Raw genomic sequence first — 12,854 nt, 5'->3', positions numbered from 1 at the left:
ACTGTGATGAATTTTAAGTAAAAATTGTCATTAGGTTGTTTTGTGATTTGGATACTACTTTACCAAGCCTCAGATATGTAGTTCAAGATTTTCTACTTAATTAGCTTTCACAGCTACCCATAGAATATATTCATTCAGTAATGTAGTATAAAAGCAAACTGTTTAACACAGTACAAGTTAAAGCGAAAATCCAATTAAATTAATTAAAAACTAGGCTGCCTAAAAATTAATATTAATTTTATTTATTATTAAAGCTTTTCTGTTATGAAAAGCTAACACAGTAAAGGTCAGAAAAATTCACTGACTTTTGTGTGTTTAAATTAACTATTTATTAACAAAAATATTGTTTTAAACTTCAATATGAGGAACTTAGCGTATCCTTACCTAACCACAAACCAGCAGATACTTATATTTACAAAGTTAGCATGAGGCAATTCCGTAGTGGTCCATCCAGTGGTTAGGACTCCGCACTTTCACTGCTGAGGGTGCGGGTTCAATCCCTGATTGGGGAACTAAGATCCTGCAAGCCGTGTGGTGTGGCCAAAAAAAAAAAAAAAAAGTTAGTATGAAAGTTTATGTTGGACTATTTTAAATGAAACGTAGTTTTTTCTATTAGGTAAAATATTTATTTACCTGTATTGCCTCTTAAGTGCAACTTTAATTTTAAAAATAAGACAACAATAGGTAAAAACCACTGGTTTACTCTTTTAATTTATTGTATGAATTAAAAGTTACTTCCTTGAGACGGCACATTGGCAGGTTTGGTGTTTCCTGACACTGTGAATATTTAAAAACAAATTATTTTTGAAAGTTTTATCATACAGGAAGAAACAGGAAGAATAACAGTTTTTCTACAGTTGAAATGGTAATTTTTCAAAAAAGCCTGAGAGGAAAAAGTCAAAACCATTCTTGATAAAGCAATGAGGCAATTTCAAATTAAAATTATAAACTTAAATGAAGTAATTTTATAAAATATTGAAACTAGCTAAAATTACATGCATATGTATTTAATCAATAGTAAGAGAGGAACAGCAGTGGAACTTAAATATAGGATTTATCAACAACAAATAAACATTTTTAGTGCAAATAGTGCAGAAAAATTTCTCAAAGCAAAGATCATAGCAATCGTTCTAATCTGTACAAAATCAGTCTCAGTTCTGTATACAATCTATATAGTGTATCTATGAATTCAGCCACTGTAATGAAATGCCAATTTGCAAATCATAAATATAAATGTGCTTAGTTTTGTGTCCCATTCCTCTCTTGGCAGTTCATGTTTTCAGGAAAATCTGAAAAGAAAAGAAAATCGAAACCTAAGATTTAATTTAAGATGATAAATTAAGATTTACCTATAAGAAGATAATCTGACTCTGAGGGAAAAGAGGTAGGGAAAGGATTCTAGCATGCTCATGTCAATAAGCAATTACTCAGTGCCCACTTACTTCTCAACCTTGAGAAATGCATACTTGATATTAAAAATCAACCCTTACCCTCAGGGATTAACAGTCTGATTTGTAAAATAAAACAATTCAATGTTGCTACTAATGTTAAGGACAACTAGATTGAGAAAAGGGGCAGATGAGTTTGAATGGGGTTGAGAAATGCCTGTCACTTCCCTCCCTGTAGCCTGATCCCTTTTAAGGGAACCTCCCATGCTCCCTTCTCAAAGTCTACTCCTTTAGCCCAGCAGAGCGGGCAGATGAACACATGACACCAATCTCTACATCAAACTGCTGAGGTCAGGATGGACACTGTCTATGCAGGGCCAGTCTCTTTCCCTGAATTTGTGGTGAGACCCTTGTCAGTCTCCATTGGCCGTTTGGACAGTCATGATCAAGCCTGTGGGCAGCACTGGTTGAACCATGTGCAGGTGTAGCAAAGAAAGCTCTGAAGAGCAAGTGAGAAAGCACATGGGAGTGAGAGACAGAAAAGAAGTGAGATGCGGAAATGAAAAACGAGCAGTCTTGGGAAAGGTCTAAGAGGAGCTGCTTTGGTTACTGATGGCCTCATGTCGTGTTTTCACTCCCAGGTGACTGAGGTGTACTTTTCTGCATTTTGGCTCTGTTTTCCCTGCATTATCCAGTAACACAAGCTTCTAAAGTTGTTGAGGTGGGAGCTAGTCTTTGCCACCAGATCATTCCTAAAACAAGATAGATGGAGAGGAAAACAGAAGAGTGTCCTGAGATCAGGTGAGAGCATGAACAAAGATATGGTGGTAGAAAAAACAACATGACATGAGAGAAGATAAGGGGAAAATGGAAAATTAAAATGGATGATCTAAAATATAAGCCAGAGAGAGAAATTTGGCATTTCTCATCCCTAGGGGTTCATTGCAGGTCCTGGAGCAGAGAAATGTTATCACAGAGTGGTATTTTAGGAAGATCACTCTGTCAGTGCTGAGCAGGAAGGAGAAACCCTAAAGTCAGAGGACTGGTCAGAGTTACTGGAATAATCCTGATGTGAGATGGGAAAAAGACTGAGCGGAAATTCACTTTAAAGGAAGAAATGACAAAAGAGACTACTGAGAAATATGTCAACTAATATGGTATACTCCCCACACCAGCTGAGAGAAAGGAACTAATTACAGCTTAAACTCTACATAAGTAGCTATCAAATACTGAAAAAAAATTCATTTACGCCAATATCATACTGAGAAAATATGCAAACAATTTCTACTGGTTATATGCTTAGGTATAAAACATTATGCTTAATATAAAGTATTCTACATGTTATATAGCACAATAGCTATAATGACAATATTATGCTTAAAGCTGGCTGAACAAACACTGGTAAGAACACTTCATTAAAAATAGCCATGCAATAGCCTGAAGACTCAAACCTTCTAGAATACAATTTACCTATAGTGGAGCATGAAATTGGCTGTGCATTGCTATCACTTGTTGAAGTTTCTCTTCCTTGGCTCTTCTACAGTGGCAAATCTAGAAGACAAATTATTTAAAATACCAGTCACTTCCTCAGTAATCTTCCTACTACTAGCTAAATTTGACAGAATTCTAAGTAAGAATCTTTTAACTTGTTGACATTATTTAAACTGTGGATGTCTAAGGTAGAGCAGAATTTAAGAATCAGAAAGAAAAAAATTTTAATTTTGTTTGGAAGATAACCTTTGTAAACTTCCAGAGTGTAAAACACACTCTGATCCTTTATACCAGTTCTCTGATTATATAATTTCAAATATCTGTGTTTTAAAAATATGAAAATAAATCCTACTGTTGTTACCCCGGAAGCTTAACAAATAAAAACTTCAGTGCTTCCCTGGTGGCACTGTGGTTAAGAATCCGCCTGCCAATGCAGGGGACACGGGTTTGAGCCCTGGTCCGGGAAGATCCCACATGCCGCGGAGCAACTAAGCCCGTGAACCACAACTACTGAGCCTGCACTCTACAGCCCGTGACCCACAACTACTGAAGCCTGCGTGCCTAGAGCCCGTGCTCCGCAACAAAGAGTAGCCCCACTCGCCACAACTAGAGAAAGCCTCTGCACAGCAATGAAGACCCAATGCAGCTAAAAATAAATAAAATAAATTAAAACAAAAACAAAAAAAACTTCAAGATACAGTTATATAGTACCGAAGAAAAATGGACCCAAAATCGACGCTTCACTAATGCCATAACCATAGTCATTAATGTCCCTGTACTTCAAATTTTCTCATGGAAAACAGGGATAATAAAATCTGCCACACTTTCCTTAACAGTTTATATATATATATGGCACATCTGTTTTATAACGTTTATTAACAAAAGGTTATTTTTAAACTGATGTTTCAGAGAGATTAGGTAAATATTTAGGACTCTATCAAAGGACAAGATACTGCTAAGCAGAATTAAAATTTTTTTCTTTAAATATAATGGAAATACTAGAACAGAAATTATCCCCAGAATGTTCTCAGTAATATTAAAACCAAAAAAATTTTAAAAATCTGTATAGGGAATTCCCTGGTGGTGCAGTTGTTAGGACTCAGCACTTTCTCAGCAGTGGCCTGGGTTCAAACCCTGGTCAGTGCACTAAGATCCTGCAAGCCGTGTGGCACAGCCAAACAAACAAACAAACAAACACACTATATAGGTTATTCTCTTTTTAAACAACTTGTGAAACAGGTTATTCAGGAGTATATTACAACTATTAAGACTAGACTTCAGCTAATTTACTAGCTTTACTACAGAACGATACAGATACTATCATTTCTGAAACAGAACCATTATGTGATTTACCTGCTTGTGTACTCACAACAAGCAGGTTTACAGTGATAGCAGGATGTTGCTATCATTCTCAATAGAGGCTCTTCAGTTTCCTCTCATGGCACTCAAAACTCCAGCTCAGTAATGTGCTAAGGTTTTTTTTACTCATGAATATACATAAGTTATTTGATATTACGCTGTCACTTGTCCTCAACTGAAGAGTATTACATACTGTTCTCTTTTCCATGAAGCTACTGAGAAAATCATCTATATCAGTTTTTCCCTCCAAGAAATCTTCTGCAATATTATCAGAGTCTTCCTCAGCTTCATGTGCAGCTACTTTCAATCTTGCCTGTAGGGCACTCGCACTACAGCTCTGAAAAAGAAAATCAAATATATTAGTTTCTAATGCTCAGAAAAACTCCTTAGAGGGAAGGAAAATGGATTAGAGGTAGAGGTAGGGAGAAGCAATTCATTATGTGCCTAACATAGCTTCTTTTTGAGGAAATCTGGTCCCATCTAAGTCCTCACCTTTTGGATATGAGATGGCTACCTAACACAATAGAAACCAATGCATTGCCTGCAAACTATTAAGTGAGAGAAACTGGGCAGATCACTGTCCTCTCTTGGGAATTTAGGAATCAGATCATTGTGGCAGGCACCCTCTAAGATGATCCCCAATGATCCTCCTCTCCTGGTATTCCTGCCCTTGAGTGTGGTCTGGACCTAGTGACTTGCTTCTAATGAACAGAATATGGCAAAGGTGATGGAATTAAATTTAACCAAAGTGGTGAAGGACACCGAAAACTACAAAACATTGCTGAAAGAAATGAAAGAAGACACAAATAAGTAGAAAGACACCTGTGTTCATGGATCAGAAGACTTAATATGTTAAGACAATACTACCCAAAGTGATCTTCAGAGTCTATGTAATCCCTATCAAAATGTCAACAGCATTTTTTGCAGAAATAGAAAAATCCACCCTAAAATTCATAGAGAATCTCAAGAGACCCCCAAATAATCAAAACGATCTTGAAAAAGAACAAAGTTGGAGGATTCATACTTCCTGATTTCAAAACTTACTATAAAGTTACAGTAATCAAAAGAGTATGGTACTGGCAATCAGAAGAGACATATAGATCAATGAAATAACAAACACTCATACATATGGCCAAATATTTTCAAAAGTGTGCCGAGACCATTCAGTCGGGAAAGGACAGTCTTGGACAACTATTGCTAGGAAAACTGGATATCCATGTTCAGAATTAAGTTGTGCCCTTACCTTACCTCATACACAAAATTTAACTCAAAATGGATCAAAGATCTAAATGTAGGAACTAAAACTGTTTTTATTAATAGTCATCCTAGTGGGTGTGAGATGGTATCTCATTGTGATACATCACATACAGGGATATATAGAAATACACCATTTTTAATCACCTTTACCTACACTGGTTATCTATCTTTACTAGTCTCGCTCACACAGATAATGTAATTTTGCTTATTAGTGTAAGGTTGAGCATCTTTTCAAATGTTTCTATTTACTTATTCATTAAATATTTATTGAGTATGTACCATGTGCCAAGCACTGGACCAAGGTATTGGGTATACAGGGGGGAAAAAACAGGACAGGTTCCTGCACTAATGGCACCAACAGTCTAGTGAAGTGGTTTCCATACTTTGAGTATAGAAGAGTCATCATCTTCAGAGGTTCTGAGTGAACACATCTATAGAGACAATCCTAGGAATCAAGGAGTTTTTTAAACATTTCAAGAAGTCAGAATAATTGCTATATCAGAATGTTTATTGGACCTTCATATTTCTCCTTTTGTGAGTTTCCTGTTCTTCCCTTTGCCTGTATGTAAGGTTTCTTTATGGACCATTGGCATTAATATTTGTTATATCTGCTACAAATATTTGTCCCCTTTACTTCACCTTTGATTTTATGATCTTCAATGTATACAAAGTTTAAATTTATATATAGCTTAAATCATCAGTTTTTTATTTTATGCTTCTGCCTTTTGTCATAATGCTTAGAAAGGATTTTCCCATCATAATCCTAAAAAAAAAACTCTAGCAGATAGTTGTCTCTCATAATTTTATGGTTTCCACCTAAATATGTACTCTATCTAGAGTATCTTTCTGTGTATGCTATGATATAGGGATCTAACTTTTTTCTAAATGGACTGGCTTTATTAAATTCTCATTTTTTTCTAACCAATTACTCATATATATGTCTGTTTCTGAACTGCAGAATCTGTTCCATAGAACTATTTTTTGCTTCCTACAAGGCTACTCTACTGTTTTAAATAAAGAGCTTTTATAGTGTATTTTGATACTGGGAAGGGGTTTCTTTTTGCTCAAGCTCTTCTTGACTAGTTTAACCTGTTTAGTTTTTCAGAAGAACTTTAGAATATATCTGTTTAAATTAAAAAAAAATACTCGTGGGATTTTGATTGGAAGTATAGAAGATTTTTGTTATTTTGGGAAGAATGAAATCTTTATAATACTGTATCTTTCAGTCCATGAATATTCTGTTACTCTATTTCTTCAAGTCTTCTTTTGTGTCATTCAGTAAAGTTTCCTAACTTACTTCACTGGGTTCAGTTCTAAATTTTTTACAGTTTTGTTTACATTGTAAATGAGTTTTTTTCTTCTACTTCATTTTGCACTGGTAATTGCAAGATATCTAGAGGAAAACCTTCTCAATTTGCTAGGATTTTTACTTGTTTGGTTTTGGTTAACAACCGTTTCATCTTTTCTTTCACATTATACCTCTTTTCCTTTTCTTGTCTTCTTACAGTGGCCAGAACCTCCCAAGCAATGTTAAATAGCAGTGATACTGGGGCATCACTGTCTCATTCCTAACATTAAAGGGATCCTGGAAATGCTGAGTCATTAGGTATGATGTTTGCTGTTGGTTTCCTTATTAAATTAAGGAATTAATTTTATCTTAGTTTACTAAGAGTTTGTCTAAGGAATGATGCTGTATTGTGAAAAGCTTCTTCAGCGTCTACTAAGCTTTAATAAGCATCTAAAGGTATTTTAGTTGACTCTGTCAGATTTTCCAGTTAAAAGTGAGGGAGGACTGCTTACATGTGACTCCTGACTCTGACACTTTCTATTTACATGACCTCAGGGATGTTATTTAGTATTCATGTGCCTCAGTTTCCTCATCTGCAAAATGGAAAAACAGCAACAACATCTACCTCATAGGGTTTTGGGTGGAATAATGGGCAATATATGTAAATAGCTTAGTGCAATGCAAAAGATACAACAATTGTACAATGTCAGCTACTATTACTGTATTCTAAAGAATGATCATCTGAAATCTATTATAAATTTATATTATCCTTTACCATCATTTTTTTTGCTGTTGTCTTATTTCTACTTTATGTTTTACTAAATTGGCTTTACCTTCTAGAATTTCTGATTTTAAAGGAAACAGAATATTATGATTGGGTTACTGACATGAGATATGAAGATTATATCCTCTTCTCTTTCATTTAATTTTTTAAATGATTTTTGCCCTGTTTATTTTTAAAGATTTGGTTTTTTAGGAACATGGGTTGAATTTTATAAAGTTTTTGATTTTTCACATATTTCTAGCATAAAATCTATTATTTGTGGTGAATTATACTTTATACTTTTTATATATTATATTTTTCAATTTGCTAACTTTTCATTTAAGATACTTGTATATAGGCTTACAAGTAGACTAAAATTAAAATTTTTGTTGGTAGCTTTTATTAGAAGAGTTAAACTGCCTTTATAATAACTCTCCCAGAAGAGTGCTTTATGGGGCTTTTTATACTTTTCTGTTTTGGAACCAAATGCTCTTGCATGAGCACAAATGATTTACAATGGCTTATAACTGACAGCTGTTCATCTGCATAACTTGGAGCTGTTTATCATGACTTATAAACAGATAAGATAAACTCAGATACCTAATAAATGCTTTCTGGTAATAATGAATTTAAAAATGTGGCACATGCACATTAAGATTAAAAATTCTTATGGTAAAAGAAAAGAGCTAAACAATCTTACCTCGCTAAGTTCATGCTGCCTTTGCATCTTCTTTTCAAAAGTTGATTTCATTTGTGTAAGTAATTCATACTAAAAGAGAAAATTCAAATGCTATTTAATTCTATTTTAAAACTGTATGGATTTCTTAAAAAATGATAACTAACTCACCTTATCTAAAACAGTTTGCCTTTTGGCTTCCAAGCTGGGCTCCAAAAGGAGATTTTTTCCTGTAAGATAAATTTTTAGTTTATTGCTAGGTAAAGATCACATTTTTCTTAGGAAATTTAATAAGTAAGGAAAGACATACTTGCTAGCTCCTCAATACTTTTCATTAAGTCATCCTTGTCAGTAATAATTTGTTTTAGTTGAGGCAAAGTCAGAAACTGTTCTAGTAATATCTCCTCTTGATCATTCATATCTGTAAGTTGTGATACACTAGAAACACAACAGAAAAAAATGTTAATGAATATCAGTCAACTAGTTTTTTTCCATAAATATTCACCATTTTTCAGTTTCATTCAGCTGATAAGAGTTCTAAATAATTTTTGACATATATATTTTTACATAGACACAGAAGAAGGCAAATTATAACCTTAAAAGCAAATAAAACATCAATCACAATAGAACAAAAAGTACTCTAAATACAGTACAGTGTCAAGTCACTACAGGACTATGAGGATGAGGGTTTATGAACAGCCCTAATAACCTATCAATTTTAACCTCTGAGCCTATTTACCTAATAGGTATGTGGCTGTCACAATAAATGATACATGTGTATGTGTCTGTGTACATACAGTCATAAAAATGTTTTTAAAAAGCAATCGTGGAAGGCTAATCCCAGAGCAAAAATCATATCCAGAGAGTGAAAGAGGGAACTGGATGGGTGGGATAGGGAGGGAGGGAAACCTTTCTGAACCTATCTTTCAGTTTTGACTAAATATAGATCCATATAAATGCAGTATATAATTAAAAAACAAAATTAAAAAAGAAAAAGCAGTCTCTAAAATTCAAAGCAAATGGAAATAAATGAACCTGGTTTTTTTTTCTAAGTTATATAATCATCCAGAGAAATTTTACTGAAAAGACTTTAAAAAATAGTATTTGGCTGTACCTCCCTGGTGTGCTATATCCTAAAGACAAAAGAAGCGTAAAAAACAAAACAAATAAACAAAAACTTATCCTGCTTTCAATAATCACTACTGATATTGTTATTTTATTAGTATTGTTATTTTGAAAAAGAACAAGTGCCTTTCAGAGAAATGGCTGGCTTCAGGTCAGGGGAAAAAAAAATGTTCATGTTGAGCCTATGACATCTTTGTTTTGCCAGAGTTTCCTACTGACTAAAGATAGAACTGTTTAAGCAGCAAAAAGAATAATGTTTGAATGGACTGAAACACAAATTTCTTTTTTAATTTATGAGTTTATAATAACTCAAAAACAACTATAAAAAAACAAAAAAAACCTCGCCTATCAGAACTTTTGCAGCTAGCTTATACATCAACTCATTATTCTGAAAATCAATAAATTAAGAGCAAAAAATCAAGCATATATCTTGTCTTTCTGTATGAAGTATATTTCAATATAACTAAACTTTCCTTTTCTATGAAGGAAAGTCTTCATAGACTTTTGGCTAATTCTGGCAGTAGGAAATCACATCTGCAATCCTTAATGAAATAATGCATAGTCAGTGATTTCAAGTGTTTCAACCTGTTTCAATCCTAATGTCACTAAAAATAAGGCAACCAGACATCACTGCTACCGTATGTGATGTAATAGGAAATATGCACTAACTGATGTAAATATTCTTGCCAAAAGAATTAAACCTAAATTTTTTCCCCCAGTTTCCTTGAGACATTGTGCAAGTTTAAGGTATACAATGTAATGATTTGATAAAAAAATTGAACCTACATCTAATCAAAACTCTGTATCTAGCCACCAGTAGAAGGAAATATGAGAAATAGAGGAGCACCCTCAATGGAACCACAAGGATGCAATCAGGCAACAGGGTATGGGAAAGTGTATAGGACAAATAACCAGTTTCTTACATAAATATTTAATAATATGTGTATAATTTACTCTATATGTATTTATATGTGTATTATATATATTTGTATGTACGTGTATGCATGCATATATGTATGTATGTGTTTGTGTGTACATGTACATACATATTAATAAACGTGGGAGAAATGGTTCATGATTAAAAGAACTATAAGAGATAACAGTATTCAAATGCAATAGGTAGATCTTATTTTGAACCGTGATTCAAATAAACTACCAACCAAAAGATTTAATTATTAAGACCCTGGGGAAATAAGATAATATCAAAGAATTAAAGAATTAGCATTCATATTGTGAGGTATGATGATGATGTGGATTGGGATTATGGCAAAGAAAAAGTCTTTACCTGGTGGAGAAATTTAGTGAAGAACTTATAGGTAAAAATAACATAATATTTGGGATTTGGTTTAAAATAATCCTGACCTATACCCATATACTTCCTGAAAAAAGCTGGAAGAAGATGGCAAAGAGGTTCTCCTTTTTGTATTTTTGACGTTTTCATAATAATGTTTTTAAAGGGAAGGAAGAAAAGAAGGAGGAGGAGAATGCTCTGTAACACAGCAACAATAACAGCCCCTACTTCACGGGTTGCTGCAAGCATTACTCCGTGTATGACTGCTTTAACGTGTACGTGCTGCGTGTAAACTTCATTAATTATTAGTAGAGAATAACACATCACCACTTCCTACAAGTGACTGTAAAACACTGGATCAAATAAAGCTAAACCTTTTTTAACTGTAGGATTTCTCACAGACCAGTAACTCAATAAATATAACCTACAAGACATACGACTGATTCACAGAACTTTCCCACTAAGACAACCACAATACAGGAAGAGTGATGATTTAAAAGTTTTTTTTTAACTTAATATGGATATGAAAATGATGATGTGGTTTCTATTTAGAAATTAAATAGACAACAAACAGCAATGTTACTCTCCTAGTTTTTTTACCTTAGTTCTGAGAGTTCTGGAAATACATCAGGGATATCAGGCATCTTGTAACCAAAACCATTTTGGCTTATCTAAAGAGAGTGTGAAATGGTGTTAAATTTCAGCCATCTTTTTGACTGCTCCTATTTGGTTATAAAAGTAATTCTTAATGTACCGCGTCCCATAACTGTTTTCATGATCACACTTAATCTTTGCACTTCACATTGTCCTTACCCTACCCTTCTTTCTTCACTGTTTTTTTCAGTGTATCTTTATACATATAGGGTTACTTTTTTTTTTTTTTGATGGGGATCATGTGAGTACCTGTGTTTAGCCCTTGGACAAGTATACGGTTGTAAAATAAATCTCCTAAGTGTATCTGTGACAAATGTGGAGAATTATCTGTGGGTTTCATTGATGTATATGAATGTTTGTCTCAAGTAAAAGGCATTAAGTATAGAAAAATTAGTAAGTTGGCAAAAATCTGAATAGTTACCTAAGTTCCATGAGAGAGTAGGGTAGATAAGGAATAGAGTATACATTGTTTGAATATAGATGACATTTTAAAATCAAGGACCCATGGAAAGTTCTCTTGTAATTTTATTTATACTACTAATTATAATTTGTGCATAATATTCATTAATACAATGATGAAAGGTTTTGGAAAAATGAAGTCCACTTGGGTCTATATTCTAATGGGTCTATATTCTAAATTATTACAAACACTAAAATTAGTAAAGTTGATTATGATAATTTTTTAATATTTGAGTATTACTATGGGTGATATTCACTAAGGGTTAAAAATGCAGGTTTTAAAATCCCTTTAATATGTTTAATGCACAGTCTCTCCTTCAGTAACATCCCACAGGGCAGCAGATACCAGCTTAACTTAAGAACACACAATTTTTTTTTTTTTTTTTTCTTCCAGTACGCGGGCCTCTCACTGCTGTGGCCTCTCCCGTTGCGGAGCACAGGCTCCGGACGCGCAGGCCCAGCGGCCATGGCTCACGGGCCCAGCCGCTCCGCGGCATGTGGGATCTTCCCAGACCAGGGAACGAACCCGTGTCTCCTGCATCGGCAGGCGGACTCTCAACCACTGCGCCACCAGGGAAGCCCAAGAACACACAATTTTTAACACCAATGAGATACTGGATTAAAAGTCCTCAGTATGCTAGAGCAGACCCTCCATAATCTGATACATGCTTCTCCTACACGATCCTTCTCATATCTTTGCCTGTGTCCTATATGACAACCAGAGGGCTCTATAACAGGCAGCTTCACAAATATGCCATCTGGTTTATGCTTCCAAATCTTTGTCAACGCTGTTGCCTCTTCACAGAGTTGCCTTATGTGACCCCTTATCATCCTGGCAAATTCATTACCATCTATCAAAATTTGGCCCCAAGTGTGAATTCATTCATTCATCTGCCTCATTTTGAATAAGCACCTACTATGCATCAGGCATGCTTTGAGGCACCAAGGATAAGTGGTTTAAGAAAAAGAACTGCATCTTTTATAAAGGTATCTTTCTAGCTCTACGATGGTCCCTGGGAGCACTGACTATTCCCTTAACGGTGTCTTTGCCACAGCTCTAGACTACCTCTTCTACTTACAATTATTTAATTATTTGCTGGTTA

The 12,854-nt window shown here is 34.4% G+C and overlaps 1 protein-coding gene across 2 annotated transcripts in view; it reads right to left on the bottom strand.

The window, feature by feature from the left end:
• Positions 1–347: 347 nt before the first annotated feature.
• The window catches only part of VPS37A (VPS37A subunit of ESCRT-I), a 38,149-nt gene continuing 25,642 nt past the window's right edge, over positions 348–12,854 (bottom strand). Inside the window, exons 6-12 of one of the 2 annotated variants that reach the window (XM_081220717.1) lie at positions 11,239–11,309; positions 8,533–8,660; positions 8,394–8,452; positions 8,247–8,315; positions 4,432–4,575; positions 2,863–2,939; positions 348–1,289 (exon numbers count right to left, since the gene is read on the bottom strand). In XM_081220717.1, coding sequence (XP_081076843.1) covers positions 1,280–1,289; positions 2,863–2,939; positions 4,432–4,575; positions 8,247–8,315; positions 8,394–8,452; positions 8,533–8,660; positions 11,239–11,309 — 558 coding nt within the window. In that variant the 3' untranslated portion in view covers positions 348–1,279. Of the gene's footprint in view, positions 1,290–2,858; positions 2,940–4,431; positions 4,576–8,246; positions 8,316–8,393; positions 8,453–8,532; positions 8,661–11,238; positions 11,310–12,854 lie in introns of both variants that reach the window. The other variant, XM_081220718.1, reaches the window with a different exon arrangement.

This window comes from Mesoplodon bidens, assembly GCF_964165515.1.
Source record: "Mesoplodon bidens genome assembly, chromosome: 20".
NCBI lineage: Eukaryota > Metazoa > Chordata > Mammalia > Artiodactyla > Ziphiidae > Mesoplodon > Mesoplodon bidens.
This window is presented reverse-complemented; position numbering and strand designations above follow the sequence as displayed.